The following is a 23,657-nucleotide window of genomic DNA, read 5'->3' on the forward strand; positions in this document are numbered from 1 at the left end:
CTTTCTTTCTTCCTTCCTTCCTTCCTTCCTTCCTTCCTTCCTTCCATTCTTTTTCTTTTCTTTTTCTCTTTCTTCTATTCTCTTTCTTTCCTTTTCTTTTTTCTTTCATTCTTTTTTCTTTCTTTTCCTCTCTGTCTGTCTCTTCCCATTTATGCAAACAAGAAATCACCAGTGTTAGCAGAGAAGTTAGCTAGCCACATTTCTTTGGCTGTCCTACACATCTGAAGTCTTACTTTTAGTTGTTTTTCAGACATTTCTGCCTCTCTGTGACCCAGTTTGAGGTTTCCTCAGTAAAGACACTGGGCTGGTTTCCCATTTCCTTCTCCAGCTCACTTGACAGATGAGGAAACGGAAGCAAACAGGGTGAAATGACTAAATGACTTGCCCAGGGTCACACAACTAGTAGTTGTCTGAAGCTGGATTTGAACTCGGGAAGATGAATCTTCCTGACGACTCCTTGGCCGACATTCTCTGCACTATGGCACCGCTTAGCCAATCTAATTCTTATTTGCATGTGAGTGATTTCCCCCCCCTGCTGAGTATGTTTCTCTTAATCTCTTCCTGAATTGCTTTAATTAATAGGAAACATGTACTAGGTAAAAAGGCAGCCTGGCAGCGGGACTGAAAAGAGAACTCAGTGCACAAGACAGAGGATTTTGAATCAGAGGACCCAGATTTGAATCCAGCTCTATTACTAAGTAAGTGTGTAAATGTGAGCAAGTCTGGGTCTCAGTTTCCTCATCTGTAAAATGAAGGAAATGGATTAGAGGACCTTGATGGTACTTTCTATCCAGGCAACATAGTCTTATGTCTATAGTGAGGGATTTGGTGTTAGGAAGACCTGAATTCAAATCTGACCACAGACACAGTAGCTAGATGCCTCTGGACAAGTCACTGAACTCCCCCCTGAACATCCCTTCGCTCTCTGTAAGCCGAGGGGTTAGACCAGATCCAGATGGCCTGCTCTGAGTCTGGGATCCTAAGTCCATTCCCCTCTGGGCCTCAGTTTCCTCATCTGTAAAATGAGAGTTTTGTTTAGACAGCCTCCAGCACTAAGTTTAGGAGACTCCCGCAGACTCTCCCAAGTTAAAGAATGTATGAACATCGCACTTCCTGCAGAGGGGAGGACTGTGGGTGTGGAATACTGTGTCCCGGGTCAGATGCCATTCGTGCAAGGGAGAAGGAGCTCCTGAGAATGAAGACGGGCTCAGAAACCAGAATATTAAGAAGATCTTGACCCCTAAACAGGAAGAGACAATTCTACTTCCTGACGTCTGGTTTTCCTTCCCCTCTTTTTTGGGCTTCCCTTATGGATGGTTGTTACTCACTTTGTTGGCCCCAGAGAGTTCTGGGTCTTCCTCCCCCAGGCTGGTCTCAGTAGGCTGAAGGGGAAGAATCTAAAGGTGAAGAAAGGAGATGTTATCTTAGGGCTTCCTCGGGCTGTCCACACTGGCTAGGTCATCCCAGGCTAGATAAGGGGACTGAATCTTCTCATGATGATCATGAATCTGGGTCCTACGGCTGGAGTGAGGAGGGGTCTCAAAGGACATTTAGACCAAGCCCTTATTTTACTGGTAAGGAAACTGAGGCTCAGAGAGGCCACAGCAACCTAGATCCAGAGCTGGGAGGGACCTAAGAGGGTGCCTAATTCAACCACCTCATTTTGTAGCTATGGAAACTGAGGCATATAGGGGAGGAGGGTCACCCCTAGGATCACACAGTTGGGAGTTAAACTTCTTGACTCCACATTCAGTGCTATCTTCCACTGACACAACGTTGGGGCTTTCCATCTAAAAAACAAATTAGGGCAGTTAGGTGGCACCATAGTGCACAGAGTGCCATGCCCAGAATGGAGAAGACTCATCTTTCTGAGTTCAAATCTGGTCTCAGACATTATTAGCGCTGTGACCCTGGACAAGTCATTTCACCCTGTTTTCCTCAGTTTCCTCATCTGTCAAATGAGTTGGAAAAGGAAATGGCAAGCTACTCCAGTATCTCTGCCAAGAAAACCCCAAATGGGGTCACAAAGAGTTGGACACAACTGAGAAATGACCAAACAACAATAGTTTGATAGCAGAATTTTGGCAATTTTGGAGGATCAAGGCCTGTGGTGTAGCCTGAGGACGCCCTAGGATGGAAACTACCATCCACTGAGGCAGATCAGTGACCCTTGGATTTGGAATCAGGGGATCTGGGTCCAAGTTCTGTCTCTGATGTTTCCTGCCCAAGTGATGGTGGGCAAATCAGTGAACTTCCCTGAGCCTCAGTTTCCTTATTTGTGAGATAAGGGGTTGGATGACTTCTCACGTCTCTCCCAGCTTCATATCTATGATTTTCATATCTTGCTACCTGTGTGATTTTGGGCAAGTCATTGAATTTGAATCCTCAGCCTCAGTTTCCTCAAATGTCAGTGAGGGGGTTGGACTAGATCATCTTTGAAATCCATTCTGAGTTTAGACTTAGGATTCTTTATTCCTAATGCTGACATTTTTCTTTCCCTCTCTTAAAGTTTTAAAGAATTAACAAGATCTATTTTCTCTTCTTTTCATCCTCCCTTCTATTAGAAAAAAAGAAATACTTCCCAAATAATAAACATATTTAAGCAAATAAAGCTCCTTTATTGGTTATGTTTAAAGAAAGATATTTGTCTCCTTCTGCAGCCTGAGTCCATGACTCAACAAGAAAGTGGACAACATGCTTTTCAATTAGCATTCTGAAATCATGAATGGTTGTTGGATTGCTCATAGTTCTTACAGCTTTCAAAACTGTCTTGTGGCACTGTTAGTGCTGTATCATCTGTTCTCCTGGTCTGCTCATTTCCTTCTTCATCAGGTTATAAAAGTCTTTAAAATCATTCATTTTAAAAGGATTGCAGTGATAATAGAAATTGTTCTCCTAGTTCTCCTTACTGTACTCTAGATTGGTTTATATAAGTCTTTCCATGTTTCTCTGAAATCATCTATTTCCTCATATACTTATAGCACCAGAGTATTATCTGATAGTCACAGACCCAAATTTGCTTAGCCATTCCTCTTTCCTTAAAATGTTAAATAGTATATATATATATATAACCAAGATCTAGCATCATATATACTGGGGATAATTTAGAATCCTCTTCAGTAAAACCAGGGATAAAGCAAGGATGTCCACTGTTACCACTTCTATTTGACATTGACTAGAGAGAGTAATAAGGCAAGAAGAAATTGAGGGAATGATTATTGGTAAAGTGGAAACAAAATGATTGATTTCTGCAGATGATATCATGGAGCCCTAGAGAGTCAACTCAAAAATTAACTGAAACAGGGCAGCTGGGTAGCTCAGTGGATGGAGAGCCAGGCCTAGAGACAGGAGGTCCTAGGTTCAAACCCGGCCTCAGCCACTTCCCAGCTGTGTGACCCTGGGCAAGTCACTTGACCCCCATTGCCCACCCTTACCAATCTTCCACCTATGAGACAATACACCAAAGTACAAGGGTTTAAAAAAAATTAACTGAAACAATAATTTCTTCAGAGTTGTAGGATATAAAAAGAAATCCATGAAAATTATGAGCATTTTAAGAGATGGAAAGAGAAATTCTATTTAAAACAACTATAAAATAAATAAAATACCTGGGAGTCTATGTACCAAGATACACAGAAAAACCATACAAATACAACTATAAACCACTGTTTACAGAAATAAAGATACATCTAGATAATTGAAAATATTTCTTGCTCAAAGGTAGACCAAGTCAATATAATAAAAATGATAATCCTATCTAAATTAATTTACTGATTCAATGCCATATCAATGAAACTACTAATAGATTATTTTATGTAACTAGAAAAAATAATGAAATTCATGTGGAGTCAAAAAAGATCAAGAATCTTGAGGGAAGTCATGGAAAACAGTGGGAACAAGAGGGTCCAGCAGCACCAGATCTCGGACCATACAACAAAGTAGCAATTCTCAAAACAATTTGAAAAATGGAGAAGTCGGTCAGTGGAATAGATTAAATAAATAATAGAGAAGTGAATGAATCTAGTAGTCTAGTTTCGATAATCTCAAAACCCAAGCTACTGGGGAAAGGACTCACTATTGGATCAAAATTGCCAGCATGGAAGAAATAAGATTTATTAATAATAATCACTAGCATTTATAAAGGGCTTTAAGATTTGCAAAATACTTTACAAATACTTTTTGCATTTGTAAATGCAAACAGTATTTATAAATATTTCCTATTTCCCTTCATCCTGGAGACACCCTATGAGATCTCTTGCCTCTTTGCCACTGCAAAAAAAAAAAAAAAGCAACTAAAATATTATTGTATACACTGGACTTTTTCCTTTTTCTTTGAGGAACAACAATAATGTGAAGTAGGTCTTATTTTCTCTCCATTTTGTAGATGAAGAAACTGAGGCTAAAGAAGAGTAAATGACTTGCTGAGCATTATACAGCTAGAGAATGTTGATGTCTGGATTTGAATTCTGCTGTTCCTGAAGCCAGATCCAGTGCTCTATTCAAAGTTGACACCTTGGAAAGAAGGTGGTGACTCTAATTTCATTTCTAATCCTAATTCCTTTAGACCAACACCTCATATTCCTTCCACAGGCTCCAAATGGGCCTCTGACCTCTATACAAAAGGTCACAACAGAAATAATTGGAGAAATATTGAAAAAATTATCTGTTGGTTCTATGGATTGTCGAAAAATTCACAATTGAACAAGGATTAGGGAGGATCTTAGAACATAAAATGGATAATTCTGATGACCCCAAATTAAAAAGATTTTGCACAAACAATGATAATATAGCTAACATTAAAATGGAAATAATTAACTGGGAAAATATTTGTAGCAAATTTCTCTGGTAAAGGTCTCAATTCTAAGGTCTAGAACTCATTCAAAATTTAAAAACAAGAGCCATTCCCCAGTTCATAAGCAATGTAAAGGTATGAAAATGGGAGCTCTCAAGAGAACAAATGAAGGCTATCTATGGCCATAGAAAAAAAATGTTCCAAATCACTACTGATTAGAGAAAAGCAAATTAAAACCACTCTGAGGTTCCATCTCACACCTAATAGATTGGCAAAGAAATGTTGTAGGGGCCATGGGAAAACGGGCACATGGATGTATGTTTAGTGAAGCTGTGAATTGGTCCAGCCATTCTGGAAAACAACTTGGAATTACACCAAAAGGGTACTAAACAATGAGTGCATGCCCTCTCACCCAGCTATACCACTGTAGGTCTATCCCACAAGAGATCAAAGAAAGAGGAAAAAGTTCAGTGTGTACAGTAACATTTTTAGTTGCTTTTTTTTTTTCCCAGTGGCAAAGAGGCAAGAGATCTCATAGGGTGTCTCCAGGATGAAGGGAAATAGGAAAAGAAAAACGCCCAACAAATGTCTGCAGCCTATGTTCAACAGAGCAGTCCCCCCGCCATCCCTGTTTGGTTCACAGTTAGAGGTTACAGCTGGCATGTGGTGTGCTGTGGGCAGTGATTCTCTTTTCCCACTTCCCCCTTCTCCCTCCCCGCAGTGCCTTCCACCCACCTGTAGGTTTGATTTCTTCTTTGGTTTCTCCCAGGTCTTGACAGGGAGCCCAGCAGCACTGAGAGCTGCAATTCGAGATTCTATATCTGACACCTATGAGAACACCCACATGTTAAATACATACGAGAACCTTTGTCGATTGTGTTAGGTAAATGAAACTGGAGAACGCTCCTCCTTAGCATCATGCTGTAACCAGAGGGCTTTGAGCTGCTTTCTGCATTCTGATCTCTTTTGGCAGTCTGGTGAAACCCAGGGACCCATTTTTAGGGTCATGTTTTTAAATGAATTGATAACTTGAAGTGAAAGTACAAGTCCAAGCTGTTTATTTATATATCCACCATCTCTGTATCTATCCATGTTAATTATCTAATCTATCTATCTATCTATCTATCTATCTATCTATCTATCTATCCACCCATTCATCTTTCCATCCACTCATCCATCCATATATCCATTTATCCATCTATCTATCCATCCATTCATCCATTCACCTGTCTATCCATCTATCCACTCATCCATCTGTCCATCTACCCATCTACCCATCCATCCATCCATCCATCTATCTATCTATTTATCCATCTACCCATCCATCCATTCACCTGTCTATCCATCTATCCGCTCATCAATCTGTCCATCCACACATCTACCCATCCATCTATCTATCTATCTATCTATCTATCTATCTATCTATCTATCTATCTATCTATCAGAGGCCAATAAGAGAAAGAGAGTCTTAAGTAGATGAAAATCTGAGACTCCTCTTTTGACCCCTTTTATTATCCACACCTTTTCTTATTGAAAAACATTATAGCTTCTAGGAAAACTTTAAATTCTTAGTAAACCAGCACTTAATGAGTTAACAGCCTTTTTTCACTCATCAGAGTAAAGCTGCAGCTGTGGGTGTATCTCTCTAACTGCTCCAGGCACCCCAAGGTCACAGAGTGGCAAGATCAGGCAAAATAACTTTTAGATAAAGTGAGGCTCATTTTTAACCTTGAGACTTTTTTCTCATCCGGCATTATCTTCATAAGAAAATTCTTTGTAAAACCATAACTTTATTGTGCTTTGATATGACATAATTTGTAACTTCTGCGCATCTGCAAAGTTTCGGGGGGTTCTTTTGTGTGAAATGAGTCTTGAAACATATATAATAAACTCCAGGCTCCTGGAGCCAGAGCTGGAAGCATGAGGTAAAAGCTCTTCGTGTCCCATTATTTCCTTATCAACTAAACTGTCCTTATCAGATTATCAGAGATGATAAAGAGATCTCGACATCTATCTATCTATCTATCTATCTATCTATCTATCTATCTATCTATCTATCTATCAGAGGCCAATAAGAGAAAGAGAGTCTTAAGTAGATGAAAATCTGAGACTCCTCTTTTGACCCCTTTTATTATCCACACCTTTTCTTATTGAAAAACATTATAGCTTCTAGGAAAACTTTAAATTCTTAGTAAACCAGCACTTAATGAGTTAACAGCCTTTTTTCACTCATCAGAGTAAAGCTGCAGCTGTGGGTGTATCTCTCTAACTGCTCCAGGCACCCCAAGGTCACAGAGTGGCAAGATCAGGCAAAATAACTTTTAGATAAAGTGAGGCTCATTTTTAACCTTGAGACTTTTTTCTCATCCGGCATTATCTTCATAAGAAAATTCTTTGTAAAACCATAACTTTATTGTGCTTTGATATGACATAATTTGTAACTTCTGCGCATCTGCAAAGTTTCGGGGGGTTCTTTTGTGTGAAATGAGTCTTGAAACATATATAATAAACTCCAGGCTCCTGGAGCCAGAGCTGGAAGCATGAGGTAAAAGCTCTTCGTGTCCCATTATTTCCTTATCAACTAAACTGTCCTTATCAGATTATCAGAGATGATAAAGAGATCTCGACATCTATCTATCTATCTATCTATCTATCTATCTATCTATCTATCTATCTATCTGTCTGTCTGTCTGTCTGTCTGTCTGTCTGTCTGTCTGTTTGTCTGTCCATCCGTCCATCCATCCACCCATTCATCTGTCCATCGACCCATCCATCTGTCCAACCACCCGTCCATCCATCTATCCATTTATCCATCTATCTATCCATCCATCCATCTACCCATTCATCTGTCTACCCATCCATCCATCCATCCACCTGTCTATCCATCTATCCACTCATAAATCTGTCCATCCATCCATCTGTCCATCCATGTGTCCATCCATCCATCCATCCATCATCTATGTGCCAGCCTACCTCTCATCTCTCTCATTTATCCACCTATCTATCCATCTACCTTTCCATAAACCTGTGACATACACACATATACAACACACACATACATACACATATGTAATCGTCATACTAGTAATGTCATTTTTTCACCTTGTTTTGACTCTCCAGAACTTAGCTCAGGACTTGGTTCACAGAAGGTGCCTAATCAACGCTCAGAGACTTGATTTCAAATCCTTGGACAATTACCTCCCTCTTTGCATGCTGGACTTCAGTGGCCGTCAAGGCTACTCTGTCCTCCAGTTCTGAGAGTGCTGAATCAGGGGTTCCGGTGCGTGTGGCTTGTTCCTCAAGGCCAAGAGGCCGATTGTCCTCTCCGGATGTCTGGCTAGCCTAGAGGAGATAGGGCAGAGCAGACTTAGTTACACGAGTAACCAAGTACATGATTCAGATTGGGGTCACATGCATTGCTTTCCATCTACAGGATAAACCTCAGTTTACCCAGAAATAAAACGAGGGAACTGGACTAGGCAGTCTATAAGGCCTTTTCAGCTACAACTTGGCGATCTGTCCGTCATTGTCTCTGGAGGAAACTGTAGAGAGAGGCAGTGGAGCGTTGTGAATAACAAGTTGGGTCAAAGCCGGTAAGACCTGAGTTCCAGTCCCATCTCTGACCCACATTGGCAGCGGTGTGCTCCCGCCAGGTCTCTTCTTCTCTTCGGAGTGCTGGGGAAGTCTCTCCGGGACCGAGCCACCCAAAGGCATTAACGGAGTGGATTCCTTCTGCTAGGGAAACCCTGTCCACGTGGGCGCTGGTGGATAAGCCTGAATGAAGATTTTCCTCTCGTGCCCACTGGAGTGAGGCCTGCACAGGGCTCTGGGTCTCGGGATCAATAGAGTGAAAAGGCCGCCCGGGGAATCGTGCTGGGAATGGCTGAGTAACGGGGAAATGGAGGCCAACACGTTCTGCATCTGCTGTCAGAGGACCAGGCTGAGCGGGAGGCGGCCCAGAGGGCTGGGCAGCAGGTCACGGACAAAGCTCTGACCACTAAGGCATGGAGGGGCCGCAACCTGCCTGGTGGGAGGAGACACTCTCCTCAGGTACTCGGGGTGCACAGGGGGGTGGGGTCCAAGCTCTCTGGAGTGGAGGATCCTGGGAGGCCCCCGGCCTAACCACATGGGACAGGAATCCCCCTGGCCACATCCCTGCCCAGTCAGCATCCCCCTTTGCTTGAGGACCTCCGTAGGTGGCCGGCCGCGGGCGGCCCAAAGCTCTTGGCTCTTTCTTCTGGGGCCCATCAGGCCAAATCGAATCCTCCTTCCCCAGGATAGTCCTTCAGCTGCCTGAAAACAGCTCTCAGGGCCTCCCTGAGGCTTATCTTCTTCCGTCTAAATCCCTCCGACCTAGAGAGTGGACAGCTGGGACGGGGCGGGGATGTTTATCTTAGGCAGGACAGGCTGGGATGGGCAGAGCTGGCCTCCCCACTGGGAAGGGCTGCCCTGCCGAAGGCCCGGAGTTCAGGACTAGAATCACTCGGGGCAAGTTATAGAGGGAGAGTTTTTTTTTTTAACCCTTAACTTCTGTGTATTGGCTCCAAGGCAGAAGAGTGGTCAGGGTGGGCCATGGGGGTCAAGTGACTTGCCCAGGGTCACACGGCTGGGAAGTGTCTGAGGCCAGATTTGAACCCAGGACCTCCTGTCTCTAGGCCTGGCTCTCCATCCACTGAGCTACCCAGCTGCCCCTAGAGGGAGATTTTAATTGGATGGAAGGAAGAATTTCCCAACAATTAATGCACCACCACAAAGAGCTAAGCATTATATCAAGGCTCCAGACAGGGAATCCTCCTGGGTAGTGATCTCCCCGCCACTGCAGGGGGTCAGGAAAAGGCCTCCTTGTCAGGAAGTTGGAGAGGGGATTCTTACTCAAAAGGGGGGCCCAGACGGCTCCCAGCCCAAGACGCTTGAGTCCCAGGAGCCGCCTAATCCCATACGCAGCCCTGGTCACTCTGGGACGCTCGTGGGCCATCGAGTGGGGACGAGGCTGGCACATCTCGGGCTCCTTTCCCAACACCCCCTTCCCAGGTCAGGCAGGAGGACTAAGAAGTCCGGGGTGGCGTGAATACTGACCTGCTGGGCCTCGCCGGGCCTGGGCTCAGGGCTCTGGGCCGGGCTCGGCCCCCTCTGGCCCTCCTCTTCTTCCTCCGAGGAGGCTCCGCGGTCACTGATCCTGCTGGTCAGCTCTCCAAGCTTTCTCTTGAGGGCCTCCTCTTCCAAGTCAGCCTCCGTGCGGGGCCGAGGCCCGAAGGACTGAAACAGAGAAGCAAACGTGGTGGGAGCCGCCTCCCTCCCCCGCCTTCGGACCCCGACACGGGGGCGTCGGAGGGGCTCCATGTGCCTGGAGCATCACAAGAACGTCTGTCGTGGCGCAGGGCCCGCCCGGCGCTGTTCAAGGAGGAGCCGAAGCCAATCCCCAATCCTGGAAGCCTTTTCACAAGGGAGTGAGCAGGGCCTGGAGGCCGCTTCGAATCTATGGAGGCCACCAAAGGGGGGCGCCCAGAGGTCCTCAGGGCCCCTTCTGGGGGCCCCTGGACTCGCAGAGGGCCGTCCCTGCTCTTGGGCCAATGAACGCCTTTGGGGAGAATTGGATCTCGGCTTCGAGGCCGAGTGGCACAAAGTCATCAACCTCACTTGCTCTTCCAGAGCCACCAAAGTCCAAGGACGAGCCAAACGTCCGGTGTGGGATGCAGCGAGTGACCACGCTCCGGCCACTCCACGGCTCCCGTGTCCCTGCCTCCGTGGCCTCAGGAACAAATCCTTCCCTTCCCTTCCCTTCTCTTTTCTCTTCTTTTCTTTTCTCCCTTAACTTCTGTATATTGGCTCCAAGGCGGAAGAGTGGTGAGGGTAGGCAATGGGGGTCAAGTGACTTGTCCAGGGTCACCCAGCTGGGAAGTGGCTGAGGCCGGATTTGAACCCAGGACCTCCCATCTCTAGGCCTGACTCTCCATCCACTGAGCGACCCAGCTGCCCCACAAATCGTTCTCCTCTGCCTGTTCCACCAGGGGAAGTCTTCCCATGCAGCGGGGGTAGACGGCCCCTCACTCGTGGGAGTGCTGGAGGCCTTCCAGATAGCCTTGACCCGATTTAGGCCAGAGTTGGGTGACGGGCGGCCATCCAAGGTGGACGAGCAACCCCGAATGGCCTGGGCAGGCTTCACCCCGGAGGTGCCCCTCCGCCTGGAACCCTCCTCCAAAGAGCTCAGCATTTTCTCCAGGTGCCAGATGGGAACCCCCAGCTTCTCCCCATTGCGCTTAGCACATTCAGGGGTGGGAGAAAAAGAGACAAAAACAGTCCCTGCCGCCCAGGAGCTTCCATTCGGACCCGAGAGGCAATCATGGAGCGGCCTCTGACACGGCATGCTCTGCGGGCCCCGTCCCTGGGCTCCCGGGCCTCGCATTCCTCACCAGGAAAACGAGCAGGTGAGGCGAGATGACCTCTGAGATGCTCCCATCTGAATTTATGGACCCGGAGCCTGCCGGCTCCCCGAGGGAAGGCAGGGACATGCTTCCCCCGTCCTCCGAGGCCTTTGGACGGCGATTTCGGACTTCCTCGCCTGGTCTTTTTCCTTCTAGCCTTCCTTATCTCTGGCTTAGAATCAGTCCCAAGCAGTAGTTCCAAGGCAGGACGGTGATAAGGGCCAGGCAATGGGGTAAAGTGACATGCCCAGAGGCCCACCACTAGGAAGTGTCTGAGGCCAGACTGGAACCCAAGCCCGGCTGCCCCCAAACTCGTTCTAAATGGACTTTTCTGGGGGCAGCTGGGTAGCTCAGTGGATGGAGAGGCAGGCCTAGAGACGGGAGGTCCTGGGTTCAAATCCAGCCTCAGACACGTCCCAGCTGGGTGACCCTGGGCAAGTCACTTGACCCCACCCTTACCACTCTTCCACCAAGGAGCCAATACACTGAAGTTAAGGCTTAAAAACAAACAAATAAATGAATGGACTTTTCTGACTGGCCTGCATGTATGATTGTGTTATCATCCATAAAGAAACTCCCTCCATGAAGCCAAGAAGCAGCCTGGACCCCCTTCTTCCTGGTCTCCTGGGGGAGCCCTGGCTGTGGCGGGGGCTCCTGGGGGGCTCTCCCAGTCTCTAAACAGGCCTGGCACTCAGGACTGACCCTTAACTGACTGCTTGGTACATTTTGTCTCTCAGCCCAGAGTAAGTCACTGACCAGGAAGCTTCTTAAGGCCAGAACTTGTTCTCCCTTTTGTCCCTGCCTACTTAGCACCCAGGAACTGCTTAGCAGTCAGGAATCCTTTAGGAAGTTGTCCCTAGAATCTCATTCTTCCTCACAATAGCCCTGGGTGGTCAAGGTGCTATTAAGTACTCTATTATACAGATGAGGAAACCGAGGCAGACAGCTGCAGTGACTTGCTCAGGGTCACGCAGGGTCAGGGTTACCCAGCCCTGATGGCTCTTCTGCCTTGGAACCAAACACACAGTGTGGATTCTCAGATGGAAGGTGAAGGTTAAAAAAAAAGTCTACATAGAAAACTGCACCTTCCTTCTTAGATCCACTGTTGATAGGATTTCTTTATTCCTTTGTCTATTTTGAGTTAATCAATCAAGTTCACAAGTCACTTACTAAGTGTTAAGTAGGGGTACTTGTAGTTCTTGATTGGTTAACTCAAAATAGACAAAGGAATAAAAATAATCCTTTCACACTATGTATCTAAGGGCCAGGCAAGGGGGGCAAGTCAAGTCAAGTGACTTGCCCAAGGTCACCTAGCTAGGGTCTGAGGTCACGTTTGAACCCAGTTCCTCTCATCTCTAGGCCTGGCTCCTGAATCATATTTCTCCTTTTTATCATAAAAGTTATTTTATTTTTCCCAATTGCCCATCATAACAACTTTCCACATCCATTTTCTGAAGTGCTAAGATCCAGATCCCCCTCCCAGAGCTGGCGGGACTCCATGTGGCTTCTCCATGGATCATCCCCCAAAGCCTCTTTCCATGGTGTTCTTTTTGTAAGAGAATAAGTGTATAAAGCCCAAATAAGACCCCCCCAATTCTTTCTCTGGAGGCGGATGGAGAGCCCTTCAGCTCTGTCCAGCCCAGAAGAGCCCAAAACACTACTGCTGGCCCTGTAGCCAACACAATGGGTTTAAAAGCCAAGGGCCCAAATGCATGGACTGGGGCAGGGGAATCCCCAGGGAGGGGCTGTGCTCACAGGGGGAGGAACATTGGGGGGGGGTCAGATCACTGGCACCTCTAAAGGGGACAGGCAGCTGTGGGCAAGATGGAGAAGGAGGCTTCCTAGCATGATTGAACTCCTCTGCCCCTCCTGCAGCTGGATTCCCCATCTCTGCTCTTCTCTCCTCCCTTGATCCCTTCAACATCCCTTCAAGCTCCCCAGCTTCCATGGATGGTGGTTACAAATGAAAAGGTATTAGTGAGTCAATGTGTGATCCCCCTGTCTAGATAACATGCTTTCAACCCACTTAAAATATTTACTGATTTGGGGGCAGCTGGGTGGCTCAGTGGATAGAGAGCCAGGCTCAGAGATGGGAGGTTCTGGCTCCAAATGTGGCCATAGACACTTTCTAGCTAGGTGACCCTGGGCAAGTCACTTACCTCCATTGCCTAGCCCTTTTTACTCTTCTGCCTTGGAACCAATACACAGTATTGAATTCAAGATGGAACCTCTAAGAGGATTTAAAAAAAAAAAAAAAGGAATATAGATGGGGATCAGTGAGGTGGTTCAATGGATAGACCTAGGAATCAGGAGGGCCTGTTTTCAAATCTAACCTTAGACACTTCCTAGCTGGGTGACCCTGGGCAAGTCACTTACCTCCATTGTTTAGCCCTTATTACTCTGCCTTGGAACCAATACATAGTATTGAATTCAAGATGGAACTTCTAAAAGGTTTAAAATAAAAAGAGTATAAATGGGGATCAGTGAGGTGGCTCAATGGATAGACCTAGGAGTCAGGAGGGCCCGATTTCAAATCTAACTTCAGACACTTCCTAGCTGAGTGATCCTGGGCAAGTCACTTAGCCCCCAGTGCCTAACCTTTAGGCTATTCTGTCTTGGAACCAGTCCATACACTGTATTGATTCTAGGATGGGAGGGAATTTACTAACTGAAGGTCCCTTCTGCTTCCTGAGGGAGGGAAATGCTTTGTCTCTCCCTGGAACATGAATTCTCTGAAGGCAGGGTCTGGGCTGTTTTTGTATCTCTCGAGGCCTGGCACAGTAAGTCCTTTGTGGGCTGTATAGCTTACCTGTGGTCTCTGTGAGGATGTAAGCCCATTAGCAATGGCTGAGCATCTTAAGGCCCTTTGTTCAAGGGACTGTGCTAAGGGCTGAAGACACTAGGCAGGCCTTGGCAGGGCTGGCTTTCAGGAAGCTTACAGTCTAATGGAAAGCCCCTTACAAACCTTCAGGAGTTCTAACTGCCATTATTGTTGCATAAACCCATTCAGGAGATCTTGTGGACAAGGAGGCGGGGAGATAACGCAGCGGGACCAGACCATTTCTGACGCCCCAAAGAACAAGACGCATTGTCAAAGGCAAAAGCAGTTTATTTCTGACACATTTCCAAAAGAGTGAGGACAGAGGAATACAAGGAAATACAAATCAAGCTCCAGAAAAGGCATTAAAGAACTCCCCCTCCTCCTCCCCTAAGTTTCAGTGATCATTGAGACACAGGCAAGATGGGGATGGAGAACCGCTCCAGACTCACCTCCTCTTATCAAGCAGGTAGGACTCAGACAGGAGCCTGTTCTAAGCCCGCCGCAGCTTCCCAAAGACCACAGAATCCATACGCTGGAGCCCCCGGGATACGTTTCCTAGACCGCAGCTTGGGCCTGGGCCTGGCATGTGCCCTGACACACCGCCTGGATCTTTTGGCACCAATTCTGAGCATTCCTACTGGGGTCCACCAGGTGATAGATCTTGTTAGGCGTGTGAACAAAAAAGGTCTTAAAACTTTTCACCTGGGGCCGCAGTTCTGGGGACCAAAGGATTTCTCCTTTTAGGACTTTGCTGATGGGATCCACAAAATACAGGCAGGGCCCTTCTGTGAGAAGTAACTGGTAACGCTGGGTACTGGCGAACAGGCCCTTGCGCCTATTTACCGGGCCCATTTTGAGAATCAAGCGATTGTCTACAAAGCGATGCCACGGATTCCCCTGGGCCTGCTTCTCCAGTAAGAGGCTCCGCTCCTCTTCGGAGAAGTTGAGGTCCAGCTCCAGAGAATTCTCGTCTAGGTAGTAAGTGTATCCCTCCACTTTGGAGGAGGCCTGGAGGAAGGCCGGCTGTGCTGGAGCCAGAGGAGGGCTCTGCCAAATGTCCTCCTCTTCAAAGTCCTTTTCAATCTCCATTGGTGCGGGCGCCAGCTCCAGCGGAGGTGTCTGGAGATGCAAATCGTCCCAGGTGACGGTTTCAAAGAATGGGTGGGCCTTCAGGGCCCCGTAGCTGCCCATGTCCTCACAACCCAGGCGACTGGTGGGATCTAAGACGAGGAGCTTTTGCACGAGGTCTCGGGCCTTTGGGAAAAAATCTTGGGGAAAGTCGTAGGCCAGCCTCATGATTTTCTGGAATACGAAGTACTCCGACAGGGCTTGGAAGGGCAGCTTCCCGCTGCTGAGGAAGTATACTATGCAGCCCAGAGCCCAGAGGTCGGAGCTCTTACAGGTGCCTCGTTCTAGCAGCAGCTCCGGGGAGACGTACTGAGCGGTGCCCACGAAGGAGTTCGTCCTGGTCAGCTTCTCGCTGCCGGAGCGGGGCAGGATTTTGGCCGAGCCGAAGTCTGTGATCTGGACGTGCATGTCGCCGGTGAGGAGAATGTTCTCCGGCTTCAGGTCTCGGTGGATGATTTCCTGGCCGTGCAAGTACTCCAGCGCGCAGACGAGCTCGGCGGTGTAGAAGCGGACGAGGGGCTCGACCAGGGGCCACGCTTTCTGCACGAATCGCAGGAGGTCTCCGTTCCTGGCGTAGCTCAGGCCAAAATAGAGCCTCTCCCCGTCCTGAAACGTGAAGTAGAGCTTGACGAAGAAGGGGTGCTCCAGGCGCATCAGGGCGTCCCGCTCGCTGATCACGTACCGGCTCATCTTCTGCTTAATCACGTGCTTTTTCTCCAGGATCTTCAGTGCATAGTCCCGGGACGTGGCCAGCTCCCGGGCCAGGACCACGGTGGAGAAGGAGCCCTTGCCCAGGACTGGGCCAAAGGCGAAGTCTTCGGGCCTCTTCTCCCAGGGCTGGCCTGGCCCGGCGTGGGGACCCGGCCCGGCCCCGATGCGGTCCATGGGAGTCTCGGCAGGCATCGCGCTGGGGTCGGGCTGCTTCGGTGCCTCAGGAGAGGTGCACGTGGAAGCGCCGGCTTCGCACAGAGCCGCCTCGCAGGGTGGCTTCTCGCGGCCGCCGGCCCCCCTCCGCCTCCAGGGACGCCACTCACGCAGCAGCTGCGCCAGCTTGGCAGCGATCAGTGGATCTTCAGGCCAGCGAGGTGATCCCGAGGCAGGTGAAGCTCCAAGTGAGTCTGGACCGCAGGGAGAGCGGAATATATCTCAGCCTGGGACCGCCTTTTCCCCGCCCCGCCCCGCCCCCTCCCCTTCGCCCCACCCCCCAGGAGTACGCTGGAGCCCCGCAGGGGAGCTGATCCAGGTTAGGCCAACTGAGGCAGCTCCTCTGGGGCTGGGGGCGTTGGACTCCAGAAGCTGACCACCAGGCCACACTCCCCAAAAGGAGGCCCCAGCCCCAAAGCAGCTCGGGCGAAGAGGTACCCCAAACGCAAGGGGATAGAGAGCCAGAGGGCGCGCCTCGGCCCATCCCCCTTCCCCTCACCCCCAGGACCCGAGTTCACACCTCACACAAGCCGTGTGACCCTGGCCCAGTCATTTCACATTGATTGCTTCAGTTTCCTCATCTGTCAAATAAGCTAGAGAGGGAAATGGCGCAAGCTCAAAGGCGATCCCAAAGAGTCAACCCGGACAGCAGAGACTGAACTACAGAGTCCAGGCCCAGCGGTGAGGCGGAAGGACCGAAGGACAGACTGACCAACGGACCGAAGGACAGACGGCCCCAGACCTCTCAGACCAATCCAGCGGCTCCTCTCCTCGGCTCTGCCCATCTTTCCAACCTTTCCAGACTTTCGTAGGCCCTCCGGCTCATGGCGGTCCGGAGACGCCCCACCATGTTCCCGGGCGGCCCCAGCCCGGATGCCCTCCCAGCCCCGCTCCGGCCTCTGGTTTCCTGTAAGACTCAGGGAGACCCGCTCCAGGCTGCCGCCGCATACCCAGAAGCACACCGTAGCGGTGACTGGGTGCCAGGCAAGGGGCCCAGGAGGGGCCCTCCAGGCTTCCCCTTGAATTCTCCCGACAATCCTTTGGGGGTGGGGTGGGGGCCAGACGGAGAGGCACACAGAGACAGACAGAGATAGAGAGACAGAGGGAGAGAGACAGAGGGAGAGACAGAGACAAAGAGACAGAGACAGGGGAGAGACACACAGAGAGAGAAGGAGAGACAAACAGAGATAGAGGCAGAGGCAGAGAGAGAGGGAGAGACAGAGACAAAGTGACAGACAGAGAGAGAGAGAGGGAGAGACAAAGAGACAGAGACAGGGGGAGAGACACAGAGAGAGAGAGAGGCAGAGACAGACAGGGAGGGAACATGAGGGGGGAGAGAGCGAGCTTTCCCCTCTGCTCGTCCTTGGGATCACAGGTACAGTTGTGAGGGCTTCTGGCCAGCTGCCTACCAAGGGCTTTGCCCAAGGCCACCCAGCCAGTTTGTGCCAGAGGGAGGCCCTGCACTTCCTGCCTCCAAGCTGGCTCTCCATGCTGCCTCAGTGGATAGAGGGGAACCTGGATTCAGGGAGACTCAAGTTCAAATCCTGCCTCCAACCCGGACAAGCTCTGGAACTTGGCCGAATCTCTGAAAACGGGGCCAGGAGAGAAGCTCCTTCCAGGATGGTTGTGGGGATAAAAGGAGAGATGGATTGTCAAACCCCGACCCTCCGACACCTATTCAACAAGGAACACCCCCTCAAAGGCACGCCGGTCCATGACGGGCTCATCATTGCCTCCAACAGGCCCAGGAGGGAGCAGGGCCTTCTGGGGGGGAGGTGGGGGGCAGCTTTACCTCCTCCCGGGGCACCACGATTCTCTCCTCTAGCCGAGCCAGCAGGCATTCGATGGCCAGCATGCGTTGATTCATTTCAAAGATCTGCGGCAGAAGAAAGAAGGGCAGAGGAAAGAGAACCCGCCTTCCGCCATTTCTGTAGAAGCGAGCAGTGGACAGCGGCACCCACCACCTCAGAGGTCCCAAGCCTGTCGGAGGGAGGCCTTCCAGAGGGACCACCGAATGGGAACAACCAAAGCCACCGAAGCAGCCCCCAGAGGAAGCCCCCTTACCACAATCATTGGATCAGATTTGGAGCTGGAAAGGACAGAGCACTTCATTTTACACATTGAGAAACTGAGGCCCAGAGAGGTCCCAGAAGCCCAGCCCTAGAGCTCAAAGGGCATTGCATCCCTGTCCCTCATTAGACCAATGAGAAAAGCGAATCACCAAAAGCTTTAGCGATTTGCTTAGGGTCAATCATGAAGCTGGTAAGAGTCTGGTAAGGGCTTCCTGACTCCAGGACCGGCCTCTGCCTCATTCTCTCCCTGCTCTCTCACCCCACCATCCCCCAGTTTTAGAGTTCGTGGCAGAAAGCTGGCTGAGGTGGCAAAATGAACAAACTAAAACCTGATTCTGTGAATTCTCTCTCCAAACCGGGGGGAGCAGATATCCGATATCCTCTGGGGGGGAGGGGGAGGGAGTATTTACCCAACACGTCCAAATAAGAACCCCTGCTATTGATCCCCTCAGGAAGGCACAGATTAATTACAGACACTGATGGAGGTGAAGTGGCCATCAGATGTGCTGCGCCCAAGGGTCTATCTCTGGAAGGGGCCGTTGTGCTTCCTGTTAGCCAGCTAGCTCTCAGGGCCCCCAAACCCATCATCCTCTGGGGCTGAGATTGAGAAAAATCGATTCGTTTCCATTTCTCTCCCCAGACCCTGGTGGAGTCTCTTGTCATTATCCTTCCTGCTCCTCATTTGGTTTATTGGAAGAAAGGAAAGGGATGTTGCCAGGGCTTTGGTCTGTGGCACTTGAGGCACTCCAGGCTTGGGTGGGGGGGTCTCCCCCCACCCCCACCCCAGCCACTTCCCCAATGAATCAAATGATCCATCCATCCGGTCTTTTTAGGTGCTAAAAACTGTTTTCATGAGTCATTTCCTTAAGAGGCTCAGATCAGGATGATCAGATTGGAAATAATTCTCTGCTGGGCTCTCTCCGGCCACTGTGACCTCTTAAAACAGAGAGTAGTCACGGGGTAGCTACTCCCAGAGCATGGATTCCAGATGCTGTTCAAGCCCCCAACTTGATTGAAATCCTTGAGACAAAATAGTGCCAGGACAGTTAGAAAATACTGAAACTGAGGTCAGAAAGACCTGAGTTCAAATCCAGCCTCAGATGCTAGCTGTGTGACTCTGGGCAAGTCAATTCACTCTATTTGTCTCTGTTTCCTCAACTGTAAAAGGGGGATGACAATAGCACCTCTGTCCCAGGGTTGTGATGATAAGACAAGATGGTATCTGTAAAGTGCCCAGCACAGGGCCTGCCACACAGTAGGCATTATATAAAGGCCACTTATCATTGCTATTTTTCTTGTGAATGCTCTGTTGAGGACCTGCCTTTGGATTCTGTTTTGTTCACTTACTATCTGTGTCTCTGGCTCATTGACCTCTTCCCTATGTGGATGGTCTCTGAGGTCCCTTGCAGCCAGCATCGTCTTGGGTAAAATGAGGGGCTCACCTGTGATGATGAGATTAAATCTAACATCTCTACTTAACTCACAAGTTGGATGGTCTGTAACCCACATATCCTAGAATGAGTAACAAAGCAGAATTTACTGACTGCCTCCTGGGCAGTCCTAAGAAAAGGTCTGTTGTGATTGGACACACAAACTAAGAGGAAGGCACAGGAAGTAATGCAAAAGAGGCCCCTTTAAAAAAAGACCTTAATGAACTGGGCTCTCTCTTCTGGTTTGTGAACAGGACCTGAAGGAGGCTTCTGGTTTGTGACCTGGACCTGGGACTCTGAGACCTTGGGGAGACTGTTCTTAAATCTCTCTCTCACAACTACATGTGGTGAGTGAAGAAGGCTGACTCCTTTAACCTCCCAGGAGGTACTAGCCTCCAGGAGGCTCCCCTGATTGGGAGAAGCCCTTGTTGCTAAAACCCTTGTTAATTGACTTTTAGACTCTGAATGGGCCTCTGGAGCCCTGCTGGAGTAAAGACTAGACTTGAATACAAATCTCTTATTCTACCCTCTTCTCATCTCTCTACTTCCACTCTCTCCTATATTTTGTAAATAAATTTCCATAAAAGTCATTTTGACTTGAGGTTATTCTTAATTGGGGATGGATAATTATTCAATCCCCTTTTAATATTTACCCAATAAAAACCCCTTTTCACCCCTTACATTTGGCTGACCACTAAGGTTGTGCTGACTACCCTCAATCTTCTGATATTTTCTTGACTCTTCTTTCACTCTGTAAACCTCAACTCAACACAGCTGAAGAGGTAAGTTCAAATTTTTTTTTCTCCTTTTACCTTAAAATAAATAGCACACAGCTGTTTGAATTTTAGCCGCAGGGCCCTAAAGCCCCACCTGGGGAACTGTTTCCAAACTCCTTAGGTGAAAAAAAAACACCATCCCAATTAACTGATCCTCAGGTTTTTTCACCTGGGGAAGGACTGGCTGGTTTGCCTTACCGGCAACAAAACTGGCTGATTTTTTTTTTTTTACTAACTGTGAGGGCCACACCTAGAGAAGAGTTTTCAATCTCTCTCAGAGGGAAAGCATCTCTGCTCCTTGCCCCAAACAATTTCATCTTGTAAAAAATCTCCCTAAAAAACTGGAGAAAAGCCATTAAGCTTAGCTCAATTTTGTTATTAGAGAGAGTGATTGTTAAAGCTGAAATTAACCAGTTTTAGACTCGTTTTGCTCCTGAAAAACTTTCTTTTTTCCAAGCCCCACGGGTCTCTAGAATTAAAGTAAGAAGTGAAACTTGGGGAAATTAATCAGGAACCACAAAAAAGCTGGTCCTTTTTACCTTGAGAGGCTTTTAGAGCCCCCCAAAAGGGAAAAAGTAATTTATAAAAATTCCTTTTGCCTCAGAAAAGCCGCATTTTGCCCAAAAGAGGAAGCACGTGCTCAGGAGGTACATGATTCTAGGTTTTTTACCCTTAGCAGCTACTTAATTCTATTCTTAGCCTCAGACAAAAGGTTCTTAGCCTGCCCTCCACCCAAAATTTAATTAAATCTTGAATTGGGGCATACTTAAAAGTACTTAAAGGGACCACACCCTTACTTGTGAATTTTCACACCTTGACCTTAACCCCTAGCCAAGGGAAAACCTACTCAGTAGCATCATCTACTGACAAAAACTAGAATTACATGCAACCTAATCATTACATTTAAACATGATAAGAAAACCATTCAAAATGATTTTTGATAGCATTTCCCAAGCTGGAACAACATCGTTTCTTTGGTATTTAAATTGGCTCATAATCCCAGAGGATATAACACAGTGGATATACTTAACACTGTTCCTGGGTATGCTTACAGTAGCAGGATATATGGCCATCGATCTGTTTCTCTTTAAGAGAAGATTGACAAACAGTCAGAATAATCTGCAACACATTCAATATGGGGTTTATCCACATTATGCTCAGTGCCAGTATGGGGATGCCCAGAGGTGTGACCAAAGCAAATCTAGATGGATGATGATATTGGGGAGAGGAAGGAAATTTAATGATTCTGGAGGTGATTTTTAAAGCCTTTTCAGACTCCATTGTTTTATTAATGATTAATTCTTTTTACTTTTGTTTCCCCTCTATAATAGTGAACAAGTCTTTATAACATGGCTATTGGAAATGAAGAAAAAGGACTCTGGAATACAGTACCAATCCTGTCACATATATCGCATTTATTGATTGTTTTAAGATTTAATTTTGTTTATTAATTGTCACATAGATGATGATGGGTGCCCTCTATCAAACTGGTTACAACCTGTATACAACCTTTGGAGAATTTAATGACCTAATAATTTAAATTGATTTTAAGGAGCCTTCAGAAATAACTTTTAGATATTTAGTAGCATCCACTACCTCTGATCATTTACCTGCCTCTGAGTTCCTTGTAACAAGAGGTAAGGGTTCATTTAGTAGCTAAAGTGATTATTATATATTCCCCAACTTCGAAATTGTAAAAATGTAATGGATGAGATATAGAATAGTCTCATACCAGAGGAGCTGGAAAGACGTTCCTAAGGCGTAGTACCCCTGGATGGCTCCCAAGAGTGAGCATCTCGCAGGAAGCCTAAATAACTTTCTGCATATTCTTTTTTTTTTAACTCTTCAGCTTATTTTACTCTGCTTCTACACCAGAATGCTCTAAATTCCTGGTGACATTTTAGACCCCAAAAAGGGTTTTCATCAACAGTACAGAGATTTTTTTTTCTGGGCTCCTCTGCCACATTTTGGAATGATGGCAGCAATAAACTTTGTTAAAATATCTCAACCAAGGTTGAAAGATTTGCTACATCTGTAGAATTTGTGACAAGTATTCATGAGTTCATAGTTTTTGTTTTTAATGTCACATGCATTGGATATAATAGTCCCTAGAAAAGTGGACACTGTTTTTGGGAACATACTGAATTCCTGAATTTTTATTTTGCTATTGCCTTTTATTTTTCTAATAGAATATTTGATTTTTCCTTTTTTAATTTCTTATACTTAAAATACATGTACTCAATATTAAATTTTGATTCTGCAGTAATATAAGTTTAAAATACATTTGCTATAATATAAATGCATACCCTAAAGCCTTAGACTATGGAAACCTGTCATTTATTGATAAATGTTATGGGACTATGATTAATGTTTATGTCTGATTCTAGGAAATGAGATCAAAAAAGGGAGCACAGACTTCATTTGCATAGTGCCATAGAAGCACAGACTTAAACTGAATAGTGCCATGGAGCACAGGGTCAAAAAAGACCAAACCAATCCAAATAGGACTGTCGAACTTCTATGCCAATAATAAAGGGCTTGAATGTGACAAAGATCTGAGAAGCCTCTAACTGGAGCGTTGGCCATTGGGCCATTCTTACTATTCTTTTAAAGAAAGCCACAGAATGGTTTTATCTTGAATCAGGGCCATGAAATACATAGTGAGAATGTCTCCCCTCCTTGAAGAGCTCAAATATAATGTCTCATTTGTCTAGGGCAGCCAGGTGGCGCCATAGTGTCCAGAGGGCCAGTCCTGGGGTCTGGAAGAAACAATCGCGTTCCTGAGTTCAAATCCAACCTCAGACACTCACTAGTGGTTGGACTCTGGGCAGGTTACTTTGCCCTACTGGCCTCAGTTGCCTCATCTGTCAAATGAGCTGGAGAAGGAAGTGGCCAACCCTCTCCCAAGAAAACCCCAAATGGGGCCACAAAGAGTTGGACACAACTGAAATGTGTGTCTGTCAAAGTGCCATTCTTTTAGCCTATTTAGTTATTTTAGAATGGACAGAAGAACACAGCGTGCTGAACCCTTTTTCCTGCTGTTCCAGACACTGTAGGGAAATGGAGGTCTGCAAGACGAGATTTCTGTCCTCAGTGAACTGATATGTAAATTCGTAAAAAGCTACACTTTTCAGACATTATTCTTAGAGTCAAGAGATGAGAGATGGGAGGTCCTGGGTTCAAATGTGGCCTCAGACACTTCCTAGCTGGGTGACCCTGGGCAAATCACTTCACCCCTTCCTCCCCCCCCCCCCCCCCCCCTTCCCAACCCTCACCACTCTTCTGCCTTAGA

At 47.4% G+C, this 23,657-nt stretch overlaps 2 protein-coding genes across 2 annotated transcripts in view; both read right to left on the minus strand.

The window, feature by feature from the left end:
* Positions 1–23,657, minus strand: part of MLPH (melanophilin) — a 64,725-nt gene that overhangs the window by 20,041 nt on the left and 21,027 nt on the right. The window contains 5 exon segments of the mRNA XM_044675682.1: positions 1,329–1,397; positions 5,528–5,620; positions 7,991–8,134; positions 9,869–10,048; positions 17,880–17,963. Coding sequence (XP_044531617.1) covers positions 1,329–1,397; positions 5,528–5,620; positions 7,991–8,134; positions 9,869–10,048; positions 17,880–17,963 — 570 coding nt within the window.
* LOC123244679 (3-phosphoinositide-dependent protein kinase 1-like) lies at positions 13,859–16,937 on the minus strand. Its single transcript, XM_044673207.1, has 3 exons — positions 16,892–16,937; positions 14,632–16,281; positions 13,859–13,986 (listed from the first exon to the last, which is right to left on the minus strand). Exons 1-3 carry the CDS (start codon positions 16,935–16,937, stop codon positions 13,859–13,861), a joined length of 1,824 nt encoding a protein of 607 aa, XP_044529142.1.

This window comes from Gracilinanus agilis, chromosome 4 (genome assembly GCF_016433145.1).
Source record: "Gracilinanus agilis isolate LMUSP501 chromosome 4, AgileGrace, whole genome shotgun sequence".
Classification (NCBI taxonomy): Eukaryota; Metazoa; Chordata; class Mammalia; order Didelphimorphia; family Didelphidae; genus Gracilinanus; species Gracilinanus agilis.

Coding starts and splice junctions, on each gene's coding strand:
- LOC123244679 (XM_044673207.1), bottom strand. CDS start 16,937: ATGGTGGGGCGTCTCCGGACCGCCATGAGCCGGAGGGCCTACGAAA. Junction 16,282..16,891: donor GAGCCGGAGGGCCTACGAAA/GTCTGGAAAGGT, acceptor CCTGCGGTCCAG/ACTCACTTGGAGCTTCACCT. Junction 13,987..14,631: donor CCAAAAGATCCAGGCGGTGT/GTCAGGGCACAT, acceptor TTACTGTGCCAG/GCCTCGAGAGATACAAAAAC.